Raw genomic sequence first — 25,116 nt, forward strand, 5'->3', positions numbered from 1 at the left:
TTTCAATTACCGCAATCGTTCTCCTCATACAAGCATGGAAATCATGTTTGTTCAACGTATCGTTCACTTGTTAAGCAATCTGTATGGTGTGAGGAAGATGGCAACTTTGAAGGTAGGAAATAAAATTCTTTCTTTCGTAAGTTTGTTTCAGTAACTTTTAGTTGGGTACATATTAATAATACAGGGCATTTGTTCATATTTCGCATAGTCAATAATTTAGGAAACTTGATCACGAGTGTGTAGTTAAAATTTGTCACTCAAGTGCTACGAAACTGAAATTTTTTTACGGTACCCTACAAACCAATCACGCATAGCCCCAAAAACCATTCACGGTAAGGTTAGGTTACGTAAACAGTTAAAATTTCGTTCTAAAACGTAAAATATTGAAATAACCATTGTTTTTGTGGAGAAATTCAGGGTTTCTGTTCCGATCGCGGACCACTCAATTTTGCTTATTTTGCTATTTCTACACATGACCCCCAAATTTTAACTACAAATTCGTGATTAGGAGGCCTCAATTACAGAGTATGCGAAATATTACATAAATCTGGGAGGGGTCCAGTATTGTAAATTCGCTCCAAAAATAATATAACTCTGTGCACATAATTAATGACTAAATTACAGGTTTTTGTGGAAATTTTTTTTTTTTTGCACTGTGAGATAGGACCCTGTCGGACTGGTAGGAGTGAATAGTTGCACTGTAGATAGCGTGCAGTGCAGTTGATACTGAATCATGTCGGAGCCGACAGTGTTTCAAAGAGGGCAAATTGTCTGTGCCTGCCTTGCAGGGGACTCTGTTACCAAAGTAGCCATGCTATTTGGCGTATCAAGAGGGGGACTATCCAAGACCATGATGACATAATAGTGTGACCAGAAAGACATCATCAGATAAACACCTGCGTGGATGAAAATGTGCACTGCGTGACAGACTGAAACAGAGGATTGTAACCATGTTTTGCATGAAGAATGGTGCAAGATCCCATTATCCACCACCCAGGACTTGTATTTGTCCATTCCTTGAAGATTGCAAGCCGTTTTGGAAGTTAAAGGCGGTCCTGCACCTTATTAGCTACAGCATTCCAGCTTTTCTTCGCAGGAGTTTCCATATTTTTAAGTAGCTTGTGTAAGGTAGGATAATGAAGGTATAATTATTAATATCTATAACTGTAATTATTATTATCAACAAGGATTTCCGTATTCTAGTTACTTCACTCATCATACCATAACATTGCCTTTTATCTTATTTTATTATATTCATTTGCAGTGTTGCTGAAGTTACCGCTAAGTTATTTTAAATTTAAAATGTGTGCAACTACTACTGTTACGAGGTAGTGGGAATAGCAGAAAGTGCTGAACACCAGAAAATACATCAGGCGATGGGAAGTATTTACAGAAGTAATTTTAATGCTAGTAGTCCTAAACCTGACCTGGCTAACCTAACAACAAAAGCATTTAGGAACATAATACCCCTTCATACTTATGCCATGTGACATATTAGCAGCACTAGTCCATATCAGAACACATTGCGGTATTTTTCCAACTCCATGGCATGCAGAAAAAAAGTACTTGTCTCCTGCACGAAAATAAATGCACATCAACTAAAAAATACACACACTCATGTCAAAGGGCAGGCTAGATTGTACATCATGCACATGCCCAGATTACAATCTGGTGAAAATAGCTCAATAGCTAGCTTCACCACCTGGTGAAGATAGTTACTCCGTAATTTTTTTTTCAAATTGCCTGAGATTTCCAGGTGTAAGGAAACCCTGTAGTTACATCATGCAATGACGTATTTTTTATTACTTTTCTTTCACAATAATTTCCCTTGTACTTAAAGACAAATCTGAATAAGCAAATTAGAAGGAAACAAAGTGCCCAAGGACCCAAATAAACTTTTTCCAGATGCTAATGAAAATTCAAATTATATTTCTGCACTTGAAATAGTCTCTCTGAACACAATGTGGGCTTAAACGTTTAAAGACATTTGATATTATTTTATGAAAATCTGTAATCTCATTTTTAATAGATAATGCAATTGTAGAGAACTCTGAATTTACTTAGAGTATTAGATGATTTAACACGTGTAAATTTGGCTGTATTAAAATCAGTTGCTTAATATCTCTTGATATTAAAGTCATTCTAGGCGTAGGCGTGCCAAATTATCTGGTTGACGTAATAAATATCGGTGAAAGTCAAGCACACACCACTTCGAAGGTCACATTTTCAGATATATTGGCTGAAATCTACGATTTTATTGTATAATTGGCACCATTAAACACAATTCTAATACAAAACTACAATTGCTTCTTCAGCAATTTTGCACTACATTTAAATGTTGGGTTTTATTTTCCGAAACAAAGTATCATATGCTATTATTTTCTAGGCGATGAATTCTTTCAATATTGGACAGCTTACAGTTGTAAATATTGTGAAATTAACATAAGCTGGCGTGGTTTTCCAAATTTTCTGATGTACTATACACGGTTATGCACCCCAATAATAAAAATTGAAAACTTCTTGGTATCGATATACAGTGTACACAGAAGTCTATACCACGCAGCATATTTGGCTTCTACGTCTACATGCAAATTCGTGTTTATTTACCATCTTTCATACTCATCTTACCGTTTCATCCTCTGCCATATTTTAGCACAAGTTCACTCCTTTGCCACGTGCGAAGATAGAAAATTCTAACTGTACTTCAACGTCAACAATATTGCACTAAAAAATTATTTCCCGCTAACAAAGTTCTCTACACAAGTATTGCATCAGCCTTTTTCATCCATGTGGTACACACGGGAAAGCCTGAGCCAATCATAAAACGGATGAAGAAAGGTGGTGGATACTAACGACATCTTTGGGATAAGTTCAGAATGATATGAAACGAAACAAAAGTTGCGCTAACGCAAGAAAATGCAAAATGTGGTAATATTTTGATTTACATTCTGAAAGGAAGGGACAAAAGACAATAATCCACAAAATTTCAGTGCGTTCATATTGTTTTAGCAGACTGTGTGGGTGGGTGGCAGAGGCGAGAAAAAAAAGAGGGAGACTGAGGGGGCTGGAATATTTTCTGGCGCCAGAAATATTAAAAAATTGAATATAGGAACTAAATGAGTTTATTTTTCTTGTTTGTTTAGGAAAAAATGACTTGGCAATATCGAGACCACCGACAAATTTGTCTGTGATCGAGACATATCATAATCGTTCGAACATGGTCTTCGGATAGCGTCGTGAATCGTGGATCGAGGCACGATCGTGGCATAGAATGATCGTGGTCAACGCTGTCTGTGAGGGAGTACTTAAATTATATATAGCCTAGCTTGCTAATCACGAAGGTTGTTTATTGAATGTATAGTTAGTTGCCTTCAATGTAGGAGAAGATTTAAAACGTAACTTTTAAGATGAATCGGTTCCACAAACTCTTCAATAAGCACAGTTGCAGCATCATCGGTATGATTCACGTTGGTGCTTTGCCAGGTAAGAGCATGTGATGTGCACAGTTCTAGTATAAAGAATTATCTTCTCTGTGGTATAACTACATACAAATACTCTTAGGTATAACTGATCGCACAGTTCCCGAGTCCCTTTCATAGTCATTGAGATTGTACTTTGTGTTCTTACGTCAGGATCAAAGGCGTTCGTTGCATGTTTGGTTCGGTTTGGTTCGTGTGACGTCACAAGTCGAAAGCTGGGGCGAAGCTCAAGAACTGTGCGTAAAGTGAGACCCGTCCAATGTGCGTGAACTGGATCTCACTTATCGCACTCAACTCAATAGCATTCTTTGTCAAAAGTCGTATTTCGTCATCTACTTTTGTGCAGTTAGGCTAATCGCGATTAAAATTGTCCGATATACCATCTGGTGGGATTTTTCGGAACTTCTCTATGTAGGATAAGGATACTATGGGCCCGTTCCGAAAGTCGCACGAGTTTAACGCGTTAAACAAACGAGTTATGGTAACTGGCTGTCCCATAAGAGCTTCCGTGCGTTTCCTGGGGTTCATTATGCTGTCCCAAAAGTCGCATTCCGTGCGTCTCGTGAAAGAACGAGATTCACCAAACACACGGGCCAGGAAGCTGGTTTGTTCTGTGAGAATCGTCTGCTGCTTGCAGACCTCGCGCGTGCATGATGACTTCAAACCAGGGTTGGCATGTTTAAAACAAGTGTGTTTAAAACACTTTGTTTTAAACGTTTAAAACAGACGGCTTTGTTTTTTTTACAAATGTTTTAAACGTTTAAAACAATGTGTTTTAAACATGTTTTTTTAGAAGTGTTTAAAACACATTTTGGTACTTAATATTTTATAATCTATGATATTTTTTTGTTTGGCAACCCTGTTTTTTCATTGAATCTGTGTCAATTAGGTGGTAGAGCAGCCTGCGGCTGAACCTCGTCCTCTAAATAAAGGAATTATTATTATTATTATTATTATTATTATTAATCCGTGCTTTATGGTGTCACTTATCGCACAACACTTGACCAACCTGATGTTCTGACGTCACGGGACGTTAATTTTAGGGCACATGCCTACGTTTTATGCACAAGGTAGCAAAACTGTTGTGCGACAAGAAAGACCCGTGCTTTACTGTAGAAATCGAAACTTCTCAGTTCTTTGTTTCCTACCGTCCTGTAAGTTTCAGACAGGTGGAAGCTGGAAACTAATATCTGAATACACAATGCGTGATTTTGATCATGACGTGATTTTTATTTCTCTTGCGATACGATTCATTGGTTTGTATAACCATAGTATAACTGAATGAAGCGCAGATGGTTACTTTTGGTAACATAATTTTGTATTTGGAAAGATAAATTGATCTGGAGAATGTATTATGATTATGACACTGCAGGTTGTTTTCTGCTATATAAACTGTTCAGGCAACAGGAAATATTTCACCTTGATTTTTCCAGGACGAGGATAGTAATTCAATAATATTCAGTTTCTTGACATTTAGATGAATATGAATCCTAACCTACTTCAACAGTGACGGAAAAAGGGGGCTATTACCCCCAACCTTTGTCCCTGCAGTAGAGGTGTGCGGGATCCCGAAAAGTCGGTACCGGGATCGGGGGCAAAACAAGCCCGTAGCTAGAGGGGGCAGGGGGCAACTGTCCCTCCCTGAGAGCCTGTTTTGGCACATCTGTGAAAAATACAGAACACATTCCTGCCTGAAATTCTCAATAATCTTTACAATTATATCATGTGTTACTCTAGCAACATAACAAAGACACTTATTGATTTTGTGATTTATTAGGGTGTGTGGGATTCCGTATAATGTCGTATCATGATTGGGGGGAGGGGGGAATTCCCTTCCAGATACAGACTTCGGAAAATGATTTCCCAATTATCAGTATCTAGAAGAGTTGTGACATTTTGAGTAGTCTTGTATTAAAAGGGCGTAAAGGTGTCGGATGTTTTTCTTGGGATGTGTTGCTATGAACTTGGAACTGCTTAAATTTTTGCTTCATGTGATAGAGAGAGGAGTGGATATTTGAGTTTTGTTACGTATCGTTGCATTTCTGCCACTTCTAGCTAATGGCAACAATGACGTGATATTGATGAAGAGACACTCACAAACAGTGCCGAAACCACAGGGGGGCATGGGGTATTGCCCTCCCCCCACCTTGGACGGAAGTCCATTCTATGGGAAGCAAACTTTGAAGTAAGAAAACAAGACTAGGAGAATCTGAGAATAGCAGGACAATTGGATACTCATGATGGAATTAGTTTTTACGTGTTCCTTGCATTTTTCTTACAGACGGCCAAGGGGACTTGCAAGGGGCAATAGCCCCCTCCATTTCAAATTTTATACAAATAACAATACATTTCGTAAAATGTCCTTGCTCGCTTCGCTCGCAATATCTGCTATTCTTATAGTCCAAGTTCAGAGCCATAGCTATGGGGCGGCGGGAGTCGGCCCTGGGAGCCAAATGATCTATAGTAAAAAAAAATGTTAAAGAGAATGCCATGGCACCCCGTAAAGTTATTTGCGCCCCATTAAAACAATTTCTTTCTATGAAATTTAATATGAAATATTAAAGGTGACACTGTAATCCAAGAAGTCATTTATCAGTCAGGGGATTCCTATTTGTTTGTCAGGTGTCAAAACATGTATTTCAACTATAATATAATACAATTCACACAATATTTTGCAAAATGGTTAACGTAACCAGTAGGCAAACATTGTCTGTAGTGATGCAAGAGTCTCCCCTTTGAAGGAAATAGTGTCCGTGGTGGACTAAGGGCCGGTTGCACCATCTCCACTTAACGTCTTATCCCCCAATTAACACCATTTTGCGGTTGTTCAATGTCCGCCTAACGTTACCTAGCACTTAAAGTCTCGTGTAACGTAAGTGGCGGTCGGGGCTCCGCCTAACGCGTTAAGTGCAGGTAAACATGGAAAAGCAGTACACTGTGCAGCCAACAGATACGTGCAGCACCTAAGCCAAGCGTCAAGTCAACCTTGCAGCAGGTTTTCGCATATGTAGTTCCAAACGTGCGCGCAAGAATATAGTTCCACTGAGACGGGTTCTATTCCGACACAACTGCATACTTGCAAAAAAACAGTTATTTAATTTGTAATATACAGACAAAATAATACATCCATTAGCAGGTATGGACTTAATTGGTTGCAATCACTGTGCAGACGAACTTAGAACCGCAGATTCGCCAACTGCAATGTGTATTGCGTTGAAGAGACACTGAAACTTTAGAACGAGTCGAGCGAGACTGAATGCGTTGCAGAACGCGTGGAATCGGTGATACCAGTGTTGCACATCCCACTATTTTAACCCTATGTTTATTGTAGAGCCGCGAGAATGGCTGAATCTCCTGTTCAGCGCGCGGTTTTACCCGAATGTTATTTTGGGCTTCATCCGAAGGGAAATGCTCTTCAAAGTCAAGCAAGTTGTTTTAAATGCATAATCCTCCTTGCGGCAACAAGTTCAAAGTAAAACAGGGCGTGAGGTGAATGTGCGCACGAATTGTATCACGGGTCTTGAATGATTTGCGGTTTGAGTTTAGCACGAGGAAACGATTGTTTGTTGTTTGACGACAAAAGAATCTCCGCGGTATTAAAAGATATTGCAGTGAGAAGAAACATGTTTATTATTTGGACGAGACGTCCTTCAACTCGGTGAGTGGGGGAAGGGGGAATAAAACATGGAAGGATACCACCATGCAAAACCACCGCCAGGGCTGAAGAAACCGACAATGAGGGGAAAGGGGGGGGGCTTATTGTTTCACCCACTGGCGGCAATGAAAGCTTTGTTGAAGGCGCATATTTACTGTTCCGCGCAAAGAAAGGGTGATTATCAGCAAGAAATGGACAGACCAAGATTTGAATCCTGGTTTAGTGAAGTGATTCATAAATTGAAACCAGAGTAATAGCAGCAGACAATGCACCTGATTGTATATATCACCAATAACAAATCATGCTTTTTTGGTGGTATAACTTGAATTGCGTGTGTCTTACAGGGTCGGATGTATTGCGGACGAAGCAACCACGTTTTTCATAAATGTATTTCTTTCTAAACCAAAAACAATAATTTGTCATTAAATTCAAGAGGGGCCTATTGTTGTTTACTTTTATCTCCGTTTATTTTTCGTTTTGCGTGCTCGAAATATACACACATGCTCTCATGTTTAGAAGTTATTTCGCTCTTATATTAAGTAATGACACATTTATTAAATAATCTATGCGCGGAAAGTAGTTTTAAAATTTTATGTTTCAGGATACAAAGAGAAGCAAAAATACATTCCGCTCGACATGCATGCGGGTTTTGATGTGTTGTGCGGTTGGCAATACTGTGGATTTTCTCAGTGTCTGCGATGTAAGCAGCTCGGCGGTTGAGGCAAGACTGGCACGGAAGATTCTGAGCTCAGTGGACATTTCCACTCAATTTTTTTTTACAACAATTTTAAAAACTACACCTTGGAAAAATGACCCCTGCAAGTTCTCGCGTTTCTCTGCGTCCAGTTTAAGGCAGAAACGAGACTTCCAAAGTTGCTAGGCTAGCGTTGCGCTGAAAACACGCCGCCGCCATGTTACTACGTCACTCCTTAGGGAGAGCTCGTTTGTCGTCTGCTTCGAGCGTCCAGTTCCGGATGGGTAGCCCACGGTGAGCGAACACGTGCAGAAGTTTTACAAATTTGTACCGATTTAAATAATGGAAGAAGGAGCGATAGGAGAAAGGAAAGCTATGCTTTGTAATGATCATTCTTCTATGAAATATCCGTGCTGCTCACGTGCAAGATAAATGAAAGGGTTCAGCTGCGTGTGTGTTCTCAGGCCATGCGAAAAATATTGCTTATAAAATTGGTTGCTGACCAGACACTCAAAAATATTTTCTAAACTTATATTTATCGATATTTACCGTAACCTATGTAGTGCAAAATAGGAATTTTCACATTCTTCACTTTATTTATAAAGCCTATTTAACTTTCTTTTCCATAAAGCAATTTCAGTTTGTGTTCCATTTCTGTTGCGCAAATTATGATCAAATATTTTTGTGCAGATAAGAGAAAATACACTGAGAAGATTACATTAGTTGCGCAGTACATATCTATACTTAGTTTATATATAATCATTACAAGGAAATAATGTGTATAACCATGGGCGTATTTAAGGGGGATTCAACGGGTCCACCCCCTTCTTTTTTTGGTTAACTAAAATTACCAGTTTCCTTGTTCTATCCGCTTGTTCATAAAAAATTCCTTCGGACTTATTTCATTCTCTTAAATTAGAGACGTATAGGACGGGATACGGATGGGAAGGAAATTTCGTAATTCCACACACCAGATGGGACTGCAGACCAATATCTGCAATTTCCTGATAGTTTCGGAATTTCTGCGATAAGAAACTGCATTGAGACTGTCAAATCAGTTATTTTTTCCCCCTCGAATCATATTAAAGAAATTTGGTTCTTAAAAACTTAGTGACACAAGATGAACAGAAAAGTATCAATACTAAGTGGCGTGACTTCCTGACTACAAACACACAACTTTGTCGGGTCCAACATCCCCTCCCCTATGCTCCCCAACAAGCTTCCGGCCAGCAGTGTCCTGGATTTTCACTTACGAAATAAAGCAACCCTAATCATACCAAAAGTTGATCCATCCCCCCCCCCCCCCCGTGAACTATATATACGTCCATGTGTATAAAAATATCCCATACTGAAATGGTACGATATAATTATTTTGAATTTTGTACTGCGAAAAAAGCCGCCTCATCTCGTTACCCCGAACGCATTAATTGCTTGGTTCACAACTTCACCACTAAGGATCTTATCGAGACGAGACATGGCAGCCTTGGTCTCGTTCTCGTTGAGAGTTGTAAATGTCTGTCTCGTGTTTATTTGTAAATGTCTCATTGACAGTCTCGTCTCAATTTATAAACATCCGTCTCGGTTTGGGAGGGCAATTCTCGTTCTCGTCTCAAGTCTAGAAAAATATAGAATTAACAACGTATACAAAGGCTTGTCATTATAAATACAAAAAAAAACTTTCTTAATATTTTTTTTATAATTTTATTTTGACTCCTCGTTTCGACGGTACAGCCCTCGAAAACTATATATTATCCTGCTTATATATGCAAAGCAAACTGCAGAATCAGAATTGCCAGGAATGAACTGGCGTTGTAATTATTATACACAAAATTCATGATTTATCTGAGGAAGTCGCATGTTCGAGGTATGACACTCGACCTGGGCATGACTGTTTCCTTGTGAGTGACATTTCATTGAACTATAAATTGTTACATGGGAGGATGTTTGCTCGAGACTTTGGGGACAGCTAGGGGGATGCTTCTATTGTTAATGTTAGTGTTGCTCACGAGACGAGGCATGTTCCGTCTCGTCTCATAAAAGGAGATGGGACAAGTGAATGTTTTCGAAATGAGATGGGACAGAAGAAAAAATTCGTCTCTTATCATGGTAGCTTGGGTGATACTTAGATTGTGCAGTTGGTGGTAGTGTGTGTGTGTGGGGGGGGGGTTGTACTCCTGCACCCTGACTTCGAATACTGCTTGTAGTTATTCATCTTCATTGTAGCGATTAGCCAAAAGTGGGAAGAAATGTGATGTTAGAGATGATACATAATAAATTAACCATGCGTTCTCATCGTTGCGGTTAAACAAAGTGAACGGAAAAGTGACGTAAAAGTAGGCTAAATACAAAAATTTGCAATATATATATATTAACTGAAGAAAACTGTCATTTACTGCAGGAAATTTAAAAACTCACCGTACCTTTTTATACCGTATCACCTCTTATATTGCAGAAATTGACGTGTAAACCAGTGTGTTCTAAAAGTATTATCTTAAAATTTGTGAAGAAAATATTATGACGAAAATAACTGTAATTCCAGAAAAGGCATTCCTATAACATTAAGTTCTTGCCAGTCAGAACTAATCTATGTATTCGCAATGAACAAGGCTGTTCACGTGTTCAGCCATTGACTGTTACAAGGTTTGCTTTGTCACCCTAATGGGAAAACCCTCTACCGAGTGGCTGAATTATGGTAAATACTACTATATTGCTAGGGCATAATTCAACTCCAAGAAATGGAGCACAGATTTTTGCACTGGAAGTTGTAAGATACTTGTTTTACACAGTAACAAGTGAATTTGATGTCGATTCCGCGACTCATGCTAAGTTGACGGGACGATCAGAAGCCCCGCCTACACGCATTTCTAAGTGATGACGTCAGAGGACCTCCTGTCTGTGGAGAGGACGTTTTCAAATCCGTGACGTAGTAGGTGAATTTCAGCGGTGTTTGAAGGCGTGTTTCTCGAGAACCGAAACAAATATCGCCGAGATATTTTGCACGTCTCATGTTTGTGTCATTATCTGTAAAATGAATGGATTTAAAACGTTTTTCATGTCAAAGTGGAAATGTCCGTTCTCGCGCGGATTGATACATAAAACCTGCTGCAAACTTAGCCTGACGCGCGGCTTAGTATAATCTGTGTTTACACTTTTATAGTTGATAAAATGGCAAAGTCTCGGTCAGCTGTTGCAAATTGCGAAAGTTTGCTGCATGTTTTGCAGTAGCGAAGCGTAGTCTTACGAAGGAGGCAAGCAATGTTTCAGTACAACAAAACATGTAGTACAACGACATGCCGAGGGGAAAGATTCAAGGTTTATAGCCTCATTTACCCAGTCGCTGGATTTGTCAAAATATCGTAATAAAGTGACTGTACTAAAAATAAACCATATGATCCGCAAACGTCACATTTACTTTTTAAAAAAAATCCAGGTAACGTTATTCATATGATATTAAACGTTTTGCATATGCGAACTTTCCGCATACGACTAAAGGGAGACGGAATTTCTTACTTACTTATTAGTACCTTTATTTGTTCATTATTATTTAATATGGTCAAACGGTGACCAAACCGATTTAGATAAAAAAAAAAAATGGGAATCATTTGTTTATTTTACGCTGCAAAGAAACACATGCATAGACGATGTACTCACCACAATAAATTTCAAACTCTTGGTCCATTGAATGCCACCCTTTGGAAATGTCGCACAAAGCCCCTTGGGCTAACTTGTTTTTAAGTCCGGTAAATGCGGTGTTGGTATCTCTCTCGAGCTAAACGAAGCAATTTTCAATTGCTCAATAATACACCCGCACTTCACATCAACCGTTCCTAAATACGCGTTCATTCCGATAAATTCACAGCACAAAACACGAAGCAACAAACACTCACACTATCCCACGCGCTTTCCACAACTGCAAGCATCCACACAAGATCACTTTGAAAATCTCTGAAACAACAGAAAGTGATACCAACCTATTTCCTTAATTTTTTTTATCCGTCACAAAAGATATATCAGTTTGGAGATAAAAATTACGCGGAGGAATTAGAATCATTTCAGCAGAACGAGTATGTACATTAATATTTAAGTAATAAAGTGTCATTCAATGGCGTGCCCAGGGCGAAGGGGGGTGGATGGTAGACATAACCCCCTTTTGGCCCAGTATATCTAAGAAAAAACGTCCAAGGAAGGAAAAGATGACAAAATGGGGACCGTAAAAAGACCCTGGGAACACCACTTGCGCAGCGGCGTACCCAAGGGGGGACTAGTGGGAGTTATACCCCTCCCTTTCGGTCCAATATTTAAAAAAAATAACGTCAAAGGCAGGAAAATATGGCAAAATGAGGAATGACTACTTAAAAATGTAGACATAACCCCTCCCTTTCGAAAATCCTGGGCTCGCCACTTCAAAGAATATAAAGTTTAACATAAATAAGCTAATAGAGACTGTATCAACTTGATATCTACAGGTCGATAATGTTAATAGATGATTAATATGTACCAACAGCTTTGGGCCTCTCTGCAAAACTGATTAATGGAGCCCTTTATAAATCATGCTTCATAATGATTCCCTCTGGTTTTCAGGATGCAAGATTTTTACTCATAAATGTATCTAATGTGAATCCAACAACACCATTGTATTGTGTTATGTAAGAAAAATCGAATTAATTAAATAATAATGGTTACATATTATCTACACTTTGATGAATTGTGTAAAAATTTTGTAATACATTTTTTGTACTTGCTAAAACATTAAAGCATGGGTCCCTTAGGGCCGGTTGCACCATCGCCACTTAATCTGCCACTTTACAAAGTGTTGGATAACGACAGGCGGGAGATTTAGGGCCGGTTGCACCATCGCCACTTAATCTGCCACTTTACAAAGTGCTGGATAACGACAGGCGGGAGATTTAGGCGGCGGTGGGTTGCACCAAGCATTTTTATCCTCGGCCTTGTAAGGTGGAACTTTCTCCTGCTTGCCGTACGACCTGGCAACAGAAACTGGAGAAAGTTGTGTTTTCGATTGTGTTTTGTTTGTTTATTACGTGCTAATATCTGCTTGTCAATTCCAAATGCATGCTTTTTCAACTGAAATATGTTTAAAAAAAACTAAATATTTATTGCAATAAAATGAAACAGCTGATAGAAGTAGGTAATGCATGTGTCTTACTCTCATATAATATCAAATGTATGTTATATGATACAATATAACCCGTAATCTTTCGAAGTAGTGGGATGCTTACAAAATTTTCAATTTATTTTTCACGTACTCCAATTAACATAATGCAAAAAAGAATATTCGTCGTCTTATCTTTCAGTAAGACATACGGTCACTTTTTTAAAAATATTAAACACTACTAATCAGTGACCAAAATTTTACGAAGTCGTAACAAATGCAAGTTACATTTATTCAATTTTTAGTGCAAGGCTGACATATCTGAGTTTGTGTAAATATACGGAATGAGAAGAGCAATCTTCTATTTTGCTCTTACTAATTTATCAATCCGTAACCCCTTCTTTAGCGAATAGCGAGTATTAGTATTATCAACGTTGACCATCTTATAGGTTTCTTCTTTATTTATAATGCAGCTTTTGTGAAAGTTGGTTAACGATGCAGATGAAAATTAAATTTTTGTATTCAAAACAAATTCGAATAGCACAAAAAAATCGTTAATCAACGGTTCCGTACAAGGTACATTTTGGGAATTACTATCATCTTAGCACAAAAGGAAGAATCAAATAGTAATGTAAAGTACCGTAGTACTGTATGTACGCATGTTTTGTTCTTATTAAGAAAAAAGAAGAAACTCCAGGCTGTATATACTTTCAGATAGGTAGTTTCGTGCAACGTTATATGCTAATGCAATGCAAGAACGTATATATTTCTTTACAAAAACAGTAATATTCACCAGGAAAATATACATTGTATATACGTACAAGCTGTGTTTCTTTTTAGACGAGCAGATAGGGACAGTATTAGCACCTTGGGTAATACATGCTAAGAACACCAAACATGGCCTGCCTAACCTATCCACGTATGTATATAATAGCTTAAATAAACAAATTATAATTTGCCAAACCTATTTACATGCTTATTTATGCTATTATATGCCTACGTGGATAGGTTAGGCAGGCCAGGTTTGGTGTTGTTAGCATGTATTTCCCAAGGTGCTAATGCTGCCCCTGGCCGCTCGTCTTTTTAGGCCAGTTATTTTGAAAAATCAAATACAAGATCATGTGTATTGCATATGAATGTTAAAAAAAAAAACAGAAAAAAACTTGAGTGCACGTTTTATGCATCTTCAGGCAAGTAGATTCGTGCAAGGTTTATTATAATGGTGCATTTTCTTTGTATCTACGAAACGTAACACCATTCGGAAATTGTTCCTTGTATATACGTATCAACGCCGTAAAGATACTGCTGTACCTGTCTCTATTATTATTATTCTTTGCCAGTTTTAAAGTTAAAGTACAAAATCTCGCACAATGTAATGAAAAATATGTTACTTCGCATAAAACGTTTCCTCTAAGTAGTAAATACCGAAAAAAACTTTGGCATTTACGTCTTATGCTCTCCCATGAATATTAGGGTAGGGTTGGTTAGGTTAGGTACAAAACAGTAGGAAATTGTTCCTTGTACATGCATGTCAACATCGTAAGGATGCTTGTTAACAGTAAACTTTTTTTTGCCAATTTTGGAAGTTAACATACAAAATCACACATATACATTGTATACGTTTCTTAAAAGATTGGTATTACGTCTTATGTACTACTAGGTATGTAGTTTCTTGCAAGGTTATTATTATAAATGTGTGTGTTTGTAAAAAACACACCACCATTCCGAAATTGTTCCTTGTACGTACATATGTATGAACTGGACGGTAAGAGTAGCTACTACTAAATATTATACGTGCATTCTTTGCCAGTTGTTATTCGGAAACAACACATTACTTGTTTATTTGCAATGTTACATTCACACCAATGGCGACGGAAGTGACTCTAATAATATTACACGTGTTTTAATCTTAAAGATTACAAATTACCAGGATTGCGAAAAAGCAACTGATGCATGGTGTATATTTCGTGTATTGCGTTTGGTTGAAAAAAATTGTTACAGCAAACACACATTCATTTATTTGGAACGGCATTTTAATACAATTTTGCAAGCATCAAACGCATTACTTTAACCTGGTTTTATTTTCTGTACCCGCATGCACTCAAATCCTACTTACGAAATTACAGTGAAACTGCTAATGCTAATATCAATATACAACATTTTCGGAACACACACGAAAATGACCATCTAATATTCATTTTTACATATATATTTACAAACGTTGCTTTATTTATTGCCGTTCCTGGGATAATTAACAAATCCGCCTTTTTTGCTGTTATTTGGTAATGCAAAACAATTTCTTTGACAATCTGGAAAGATCATTATCGAAATGTTGCTATTTGATGCTGCTCGAAGTTTTTATTGATCGTTGCAGTTTCAAGATATCATCCACTTATCTCTTTTGGGGGAGGGGGCAAGTGCCTCTGTGTACCCTGCTATATCTGCCAATGTGACAAAATATATTAAGAAATTGCCCCCTCTAGGATTGACTTCGCACCCCCCCCCCCCCCTACAAAGAATTCCTGGCTACGTGTCTGGGGCAAAAGTTCCCGGCCCGATCGCGACTTCGGAAAATGACCACGACTTTTCGGGATCCCAAGCAGTCGGGAAATACCGAATGGTCATTTAAAAATTCTCGACGTTTTCTGCATTGTAAATATCTGGAACTTATCGGTAATTGTTAGTTTTGTACCAGAAGTGCAAAAACAAGCACTTAAGATGGAAATTACGTGTAGAATTCGAGTTTTCAAGAGCTTTGGGAAATTTCGAACATATCCCGTCCCGAAAATTTCCCGACTTTGTCGGGAAATTGAGAATTTTCCTCCTCCCGAATGTCGGGATTTAAAGAATTTCCCGTCCCGACCTAAAAAATTGTGTCCCGCACACCCTGCAGTATGGTAAACCTTATCTCCAAAGGTAAATAAACTCTCCTTGCCGCCGCTACACCCATAAAAATGAGTATTTTTTCTTTAACGTCTTTAACTATAATTTACTGGGAAAAGGTTCACTTTCTTTTGTTTAAAATATGTTTTTTAAACTCATGTTTAAAACTATGTTTAAAACAAAAAAACATGTTTTAAACAAAAAAAACAGTTTGTTTTGTTCTTTTTTTAAAAAAAAAACACAAATTTTGCCAACCCTGCTTCAAACTGCACTATACGGCGTACGCTTTTAGAAGGAACATGAGTTCGGCCAATACCCAGCCAGTGCTACTGAGCTGTTGCCAAACTAACTGCTAGCGGAAGGAAAGGATAGAAAATTCGCGATGTGTCCATTATTTTGATAATGCATGCACATTATATTTGAGTACAGTGAAATAATACAGTGAATATTTCTACACAGGATTATAATATCATATCACTGAAGTATAGAAGAGAAACTCGTACCTGAAAGAAGTTTGAAGGTATTTATTATAGAGGAACTGCAAGACCACCATCATCACTCTCGTTTCTGTTTTCTAGCATGTTTCACAGCATATTTGAATAGGGGTTCACTGATTTCTGTGGTAGATGTTTTATCCTGTAATACGCGACACACTATGAACACTTACACCACACACTTTAGCCGGAAGTTCTCGACTATGTGAAAACACGTTTCAGCACGCACTTCTTCCGACGCCGATTCCTTGAAGTACGAATACACTTTAAAAATAATATTTCTCCCTTGTGAATGTATTATTTTACCCTTGGTGTCTGTACTAGTGGTGCTAGGTTTCGAGAGTGATATTATTTAAAATAAAAAGAACACACACTCTTGCTCGAAAGGGCTGTATTTAATCTTCTCACAACTGTTCTTTGTGGTGAACGATAAGCGAATAATTTTACACCAGCCTTGCTACGAAAACGCTGAACTCAAAGTGACCCAGGCTTTCAATGTTCGAGAACGCCCAGAACAATGAAGGGTCATTGTTTATATGGAGACGAATTTAACACCCACAGTTTTCCTAAACACAACAACTCAGCTGCGTCAACACGGTGTCAACGAAAAAAACAGGCGGAAGGAAATGAAAGGTGATTTTTCCCTTGTTTCTTCAAGGTACGATAACTCCGGCTGTAGGCGACGGAAATGCATGGGACTTGGACAGTCAGGTTCAAAATGTCATTCCCCATCTTATGATGAACTTTCAAGTGGCGAGTTTTATGAAAACTTCTTGCGCGCAAGAAAAAAAAAGAACACGGCTTTTAACTTCCGCGCCGCAGTCTCCTAACTGTACAACGTTGCACTCCTGCCATTGGCTGGTCGCCAAGGACACGCTCTCAGTAGCTCCGCCCTATATCGCTTCTAAAAGCGTGCGTCGTATAGTTCAGAAAATGTATTGTAATTGTAACAGAGAGCGATATGAAGCAACATGCGCAAGATGAGTGTGCCATAACTGTTCTTACAATGTGATTAAAATGAGTAATTGTGTTCACAGCAGAGTTTATTTCTGCCAGAAGGACACGCCTTCCGCTGGACGCCATGCGGAAAATTTGTAAACAAAACTCTTCGCCTGCACTTTAGTCTAGAGCGTCCCATAAGTCTGAAAAATAACTGGTTTCACCAGGTTCACGAGGCCAGTTAAAGTCCGGCCAAGGGGAACGAAACTAGCTGGAAAGTACGATTCCAAACGTGAGAGGGGAAGCAGGTAGAACAATCACCAAACGTGGCATTTTGCTTGAATGGCTTTGCTTGTTGTGTTTATTACTGCTTAATGTGTTATGTTTGTAGTATCTCTTACAATTCGTAACAAACCGTTTCAAAGTGGAACAAAGAAAACTGTGTCGTAGGTCCCTGTTGCACATTCTACAAAACGCCATCGATATAATTCACAATGTCACAAAGCATTCAGTTACTACATTTTCTTTATTATATTTATAATACTATGTATAATACATACTCTTATTAGTGAATACTATCCTGATTACTGCTGTGTACATTTGTGCAAATTATAATATTTACTAAGGAGATCAATTTAATTGAATGATCTAAAATAAAGCTACTGGTTTACAATTTTACAAACAAGTTTATCTACTAATGTGACGTGATGAATACTTTCCTGATATATTCTGTTTGCTTATATAGTATATGGATGGCTATTTTTTCCATTCTGCACCCTTACATAATTCGTTAACATCTCTACGTATTTCGGCGGATGTTACTACGTTTGAAACTTCATTGTTGTTTCCACAGCAGACCATTTTCACGGAACCCGCTTCCTGACCCAAGTGCCGTCACCCCTATTTTGGCAATGAACACGTCCAGTTGGCGCATGCGCACTTCCGTCCATGGTCTCAGCTAAGGCAGCCAGACAGTACTTTCGTTCGTTTCGTTAAGACTTTCGGAACGCACCCTACGTTGTGTCGAGGTCGTTCAAAGCATCGGAAATCACGGAAATGTTCGAAAGACTAACGTCTACTGTTCAGTTTTTTGCACTAAATCGTTTTGTGTGCCAGGACAAGTTTACAACAGAGGCGCAACCACAAATTTATTCCTTGGGGCGGGGGGAGTACCAGAATAAACGTACCAACAACAACAATAATAATGGCATTGTTATTATTATTATTACCAGTGGTAGTACAGGGAGGTTATTTCAGTCGTTCACCGCCAGCGTGTCGGCCGTTCGTCGGACTCTTCATGCAACAGGTCCCGGCAAATTGCGTTCAGGAAGTCCGTAACAGAAACCGCTTGTTTTGTAATGTTTCCACTTTTCACAATTACAGTTACAATTACAATTGAAATAAGCACGTACCTTGTCGCAAGGATGCTGGAAAAGGTGTCCTCCCACATACAAATATTTCTGGCACCTTATTTCTGACATCTAATCTTAGATTAGACATCGCTACTTAACCTCAGTTGACAGAAAGGAAGACAGCATCCCGGCGCATAAAGCAAACCGAAAGCGTAAAATGATATTTAAAAGTAATAATAATGATGATCACTAACCTCCTGTGTTATAAGAGATGTTGAAAATGACCTACTTCAACAGCAATACAACACGTTTCTTAGGTTCAAGAGATCCTGTGTCTCGTAATTGCCTGACCACTTTTCTGCAAGAATTCGTTTTCACGTAATTATCGTACATAAAAACTCTCTGTTCAAGACTATATTTGTTTAACGACATAAGTAATGAATGAATAACAATTAACACACAATAAAGCACTGGCCATGAGTAGCACATTACAATAACAAGCAACACGCGTACTGTTGAACGCAAACAGAATTGAACATGAACGAACACTGACGTCTGGTAGCCGACAGTGTTGCTAACCATTTTTCAGCAATGTCCCTACAGACGTAGTCAAAATGTCCCTACAACTGACCAAATGTCCCTACGCCAAGTAAAGTAACTAAAAAAACAACACCTCATTAGCATGCAAACAGAAGATAAAATATACACATTTACTTACCAAATCTTTCTGCTCGGTGCTTCCACAATTAATGAAGGAGCGAATTTACAATACATGACCCCTCCCCGATTTTTGTAATATTTTGCATACTCACTAATTGAGGCCTCCTAATCACGAATTTCAAGTTAAGATTTGGGGGGGTCACGTGTAGGAATTGCAAAATAAGTGACATTGAGTGGTCCGCGATCGGCACGATTGCTTATTATTTACCGGAAGATTTTGTGTTTCCAATACTTAAAAAACGAAATATACATTCCTGATATTACTACGACCCCAAATTTTAACTATGTTTGCCTATCCTAACCTAACCTAACCGTACCTGAATGGTTCGTGGGGCTATCCGTCAATGGTTTGTTGGGCTACCCGTGCATGTTTTTTTCGAGCCCAAATTTTAACTATGTTTGCCTAACCTAACTTAACCTAAACTTACCGAGAATGGTCAGTGGGGCTATTCCTGAATGGTTTTGCGGTAATTGTGATTACGAACCGATAAAAAATATTATTTTCGTAGCACTTTAACGGGAAACGTTCATCATCGAAGACGCTATTTTCGTATCCTGCAATTTTATGATTGATGTACTGTTGCCAAATTTACCTGTAATCAAATTAGTTCTTCTACATCGTGATTGTCGCTGTCACATGTAAGCACGTTCTTTGGGCAATATACTGAAATCCATAAGTTTATTAATTAGCCCACAGCCATCCTCCTGCACACTCCACCTAACAATCTGTACAACATTAACAACTTTTTTACTGTTCTCTTCCGCCATTCTTACACGATCCATGCTCTCCAAGTATGAAATCAACAGTGTGGCAACGCTGTAGACAGCGTAACTAATTGTAATTTGTTCATATCAACAAATATGGCTACCATACTTGTATACGGAGAATCATTGCAAGAATTGAAAAGCTTATTTTACAACTTCTACACGTTAATGAACATTTTTCCCCCTCACCCCAACATGTTAATTTGAGATAAATCATCACGAATAATTATTTCGTGAGTATAAGACGTAGCATAGAAATTACAGAAGGGTCCGGTATTGTAAATTCTTGCCTTAATGAATAATAGGGTTGTGCGGGACAGAATTTTTTGGGTCGGGACGGGATCGGGACGGTAATTTTTTTAAATCCCGACATTCGGGACTGAAAAATTTGCAATTTCCCGACCAAGTCGGAAAATTTTTGGGACGGGAAATGTTCGAAATTTCCCGAAGCACTGGAAATCTCGAATTTTACAAGTCATTTTCACTTTAAGTGATTGTTTTTGCATTTCTAGAATAAAAACTTACAACTTTCGATAAGTTCCAGAAACTTACAACTTTCGATAAGTTCCAGAAACTTACAAGGCAGAAAACGTCGAGAATTAACGACTTTTTAAAGTAAAGAATCCAGCACACCCCTAATGAATAATGTTGAGTCGTTTACTGTTGATTATGTTATTTGAAGTCATACATGCTGCTGCTGTGAAGAGATAGATGTTGGTTGGTGATGCTGTATTTCCTGCATTCTTTAACAATTTTGGTCCCATTTTATTTCCCTTTTTTGTTTTTGTATCACTTAACATTGAAAATATTCTTTCCGTTTCCGCGTTAGAATGCGGCAATGTTAGCACTATTTTCGCGAGAGTGGAAATGTTTTCAAAAAGGAACTTGCCTTGAAAGTTTTTGGTAACCGATAACATGTTCCAAAATTCTGATGGAGATCTGTTAGTTAGTTCTTTTTTCTCCTCCTCGCTAAAGTATCCAGATAAACAAATTCATAAAATGTAATTTACCAAGATTGAAAAAAGTACCTACGTTTTCCCTCATTTGGCAAAATCTGTCCCTACGTTCCTACGCAGGCGAAATTTAGTGAAAAGTCCCTATGCGTAGGGACATGTCCCTACGGTTGGCATCACTGCCGACACGTGCAGTATGAAGCGCCCTCTCGCGGCTGACAACTCACCCAACCTCCGATAAGCTGCCGGCGCTGTCGCGACAACTCAGGATAAAGTAGCGATGACTAATCTAAGATTAGATGTCAGAAATAATGTGCCAGAAATATTTGTAATTGCGAGGACACCTTTTCCAGCATCCTTGCGACAAGGTACGTGCTTATTTCAATTGTAATTGTAACTGTAATTGTGAAAAGTGGAAACATTAGAAAACAAGCGGTTTCTGTTACGGACTTCCTGTAATGCAATTTGCCGGGACCTGTTGCATGAAGAGTCCGACGAACGGCCGACACGCTGGCGGTGAACGACTGAAATAACCTCCCTGTAGTAGTATCAAAGACGTTATTATCCTCACAAATTACGCAAAAAAGGGGTTGAAATCGGTGCTAAAGCATTTGTTTGGTCAAACGATTTTAATCCTTTTTCAACACCGTCAAATTCACGTTAGCTAATAAAGGAAAACAAGCACGCAAACTGTATTTTTGAATGGAAGAAAATGAATGAAAAAAACATTCCGAAGATAATTCTTATTATATAACATGTATAACTTTCATGTAGGGGTGTGCTGGACAGAATGTTTTGGGTCGGGACGGGAATTTTCTTAAATCCCGACATTCGGGACAGGAAATGTTTGGAATTTCCCGAAGCTCTTGAAATCTCTGATTCTACACGTCGTTTTCACTTTAAGCGATTGTTTTTGCATTTCTGGTACAAAAACTAACAATTTCCGTTAAGTTCCAGACATTTACAATGCAGAAATCGTCGAGAATTAACGACTCTTTAAAATTACCATCGGTATTTCCCGACTGCTCTGGATCCCGAAAAGTCGGAAAGTCATTTCCCGAAGTCGGGATCGGGACGGAAATTTTTTTCCCCGATCCCGGTCCCGACTTTTCGGGATCCCGCACACCCCTACTTTCATGTACAACAAATGGTTTACGCATATGCAACATGGAACGACATAAAATAAGAAAATTCATATGCAATATGCTAACACTAAATTGTGTACGTATTCATTACATATATATACGGTGTTAAAGGCGGAGCTACTGCGGAGCATGCGCACTCGTCTGGTCCCCCTCAAACATCCGGTTACGCTTACGGTGCTATGGACGTTAATATGAAAGGGTAAAGTGGAGATTCTTTTACAAGGAAATAGGGTGTCAGCTGTGTAGCATATGGTTGTACAGTTCGATCGAGAACAAATTTATTGAGTCAAGTATCACTTCGTAGGTTTCCGAAGGACGTAGAGAGACGAAACCTGTGGATACAAGCAGAACGAAGAAAGGATTGGTACCCGGAAAGGATTTGTACGACTTTCATTTTGTTACAAACATGTTGATAGTTTATCTGCGTATTGTGTTGTGGTTAAAAGCACGCCTCTTAGTGAGGTTTCAAACAGAAGCGACACGCGACAGAAGTGGTTCGTACCAAAGTGACAAGCGACACAGGCCCATTTAGTCTATAAATAAGCATTTACCGCTCATGGGAAATCAAGTCTCAGGCGGCACAATACACGCCATTGGAAATCTGAACGACACGTGCAGCTTGTCGTGTCGCTTCGGTTCGAAAAATTTCATTGATCACTGAGGATTCATTTTTAAGTGGCACGGAGATTACACACCGAAGCGACAAGCAACAGCCCCTTTACTCTAAAGGAAACAATTCACCTTGCATACGAGTACAACAGACCGAGGCGACACGATGCATGGTACTGAGAAAACAACAGTCCAATCCAAGCGACACGTGCATTTTCTCGTGGTGAATTGGTTCGAAAGGAAGCTTTCAGACTGCAGCGATACGTGTCTCTTAAGATAAACAACACCTTCCTAATTAAAAAAAAAACACGACAAATTGCAGGTGTCGCTTGTCGCTCAGAATAGACCGTTTGATCAATACCGTGCATTGTGTTGCCCCTGCCTGTTATTTGCGCAAGCGGGGCAGGTGAATGGTTTGCTATAGATCGAATGCTTCTGTGCGAAATCCCGATATCGCTTGTCGCTTCAGTCTGAAAACTCCCTTGTTGTTTGAAGTAAATTCGTGCAAGTGAAAGTGGCATGCCATATCATAGGTTTTCCCTAAATCCCTCTGACGGAGAGGCGACGTTGAAAGCACATATATTTACTAGCATTTGTTATGTGTCATTTCATTAATTCTGCAGATTTGTTGGCAAAGATTCACTTAAGCATACTTTATAATATAATAATATCACTAGTTTTATAGAATTCTCTTTCCCTCACTTTTCCATTTACAAAATAATTGAATATATCTAAACTTTCGTACGTTTTCAGTTCGTCGTGCGTGTACATGAGATACTTGTATGTAGTATGCTATACAACCGGCGGCCACAAAGACACGTCATATTTTAATAATCTACTCTTCAGTTGATCATCCGACGGATTCTAGACGGTCACTCCTTCATAGTAGAACTTTAACAAATACCTTTCTTGACTATCGTCGCACAACTGATGAAAACAAGCGCCCATTCCTTACTTCGTATGCCGGTGAATCTGCACTGGCAACAACGGGGACTGGCCTAAACCGGGGGGACCGGGCAAGACCTCACCAATGTTTATGTTTGCATTTTTAGATCCAATTTTTGCTATTGAAAACAATATTGATTTAATAGGGCACAAATAATTTCACTGGTCGCCATGGCATTTTCTCTATTACAACTTTTTTTCATTTAGATCCTAGATCGCTCGGCATTCATGGCGGATTCCCGCCGCCCCCGTAGCTACGGCTCTGAACTTGACGAAACCCAGAATAGCAGACCTTGCGAGCGAAATTTGTAAATAAATCGGGGAAAAAACAAAATTGATTGACACAAGATTGGCATGGGGGATAACAATGAAATGAAATGCGGCAAGGAAATTACCAAGAATTCAGGCGTCTGTTCACTTTATTTTCCGAAAGATGATTCTATAATATAACCATGAAAGTAAAGTTTTAAATTGAATAAAACTTTTTTTTTTCGAAAACAATGTATTAGGCCTATGTATGAAATTTGGAACAGGTACAAGTCGATTAAGTGCGAAGATGAAAATAACCCGAGGATTAATTAATGTCTGTAATCATAAAGATAACCAGAAAAACAAAATCGACATGCTAATGTTACTGTTTCATTCAGTAAGTCCTTTTTCGCTTCACTCGGAAGAACATTTTTAGATCCATTCTCTCTTTTATAACGTTTTAATTTAGATCAGTCGTTATCAAACGATGGTACGCATATCCCAGGGGTACATGAACGCACAGGCGAAGATATAGTACAAGCAATGCAAGCACTGCTTGCATTATTCGAATATCATTTAATGTACTTAATGTTTTAGCCAGTGGCGTACGCAAGGGGGGGTTACGGGGTTTAAACCCTCCCCCTTGAGCTTGTGAAATATTATGAAAAATACTATGAAAAAAAAATTAAATGAACAATTTTTCACAGTCAAAGATCTGGGACAATAATATTACTATTACTACTTCTACTACTACTACTACTAATAATAATAATAATAATATAATAATAATTTGAATTATTATTTCCATGCAGCATGGAGAAAAGGACATCATTGCAAACACACGCGTCTTTCAGGGTGATGCCTTGAAAATAACCACGAGTTTATGAGGTTAGGTTAGGGTAACTATGATTTAAAAGAGAAAAAAGTTGTTTTGTATCTCAGTTGCAACAATGTTCAATACACTGGCGTACAAAGGATTTTTTTCGGGAGGGGCTGGAATAGTAAATGTGGATAGCAAATAGCTTCGATTTGGAGGGCAGGATGCATAATAAAATATTTCGTATTTTTGGAGCTTTTCAATCTATTAAAATTGTATTCAAAGACAAAAATGGTAATCGGGA

At 38.6% G+C, this 25,116-nt stretch overlaps 2 protein-coding genes across 4 annotated transcripts in view; one reads left to right on the forward strand and one right to left on the reverse strand.

Moving 5' to 3' along the window:
• eIF2beta (eukaryotic translation initiation factor 2 subunit beta) overlaps positions 1–2,813 on the reverse strand; it is a 28,592-nt gene extending 25,779 nt beyond the window's left edge. For all 3 annotated transcript variants that reach the window (XM_083135778.1, XM_083135777.1, XM_083135776.1), the window contains exon 1: positions 2,629–2,813. In XM_083135778.1, the coding sequence (XP_082991904.1) occupies positions 2,629–2,646 (18 nt within the window). In that variant the 5' untranslated portion in view covers positions 2,647–2,813. The remainder of the gene's footprint in view (positions 1–2,628) is intronic.
• Positions 2,814–3,241: 428 nt separating this feature from the next.
• Positions 3,242–25,116, forward strand: part of LOC145998570 (uncharacterized protein F13E9.13, mitochondrial) — a 36,063-nt gene continuing 14,188 nt past the window's right edge. Inside the window, exon 1 of the mRNA XM_083134999.1 lies at positions 3,242–3,483. Within this exon, the coding sequence (XP_082991125.1) occupies positions 3,408–3,483 (76 nt within the window). The 5' untranslated portion in view covers positions 3,242–3,407. The remainder of the gene's footprint in view (positions 3,484–25,116) is intronic.

This window comes from Lepisma saccharinum, chromosome 14 (genome assembly GCF_977018435.1).
Source record: "Lepisma saccharinum chromosome 14, izLepSacc3.1, whole genome shotgun sequence".
Lineage (NCBI taxonomy): Eukaryota > Metazoa > Arthropoda > Insecta > Zygentoma > Lepismatidae > Lepisma > Lepisma saccharinum.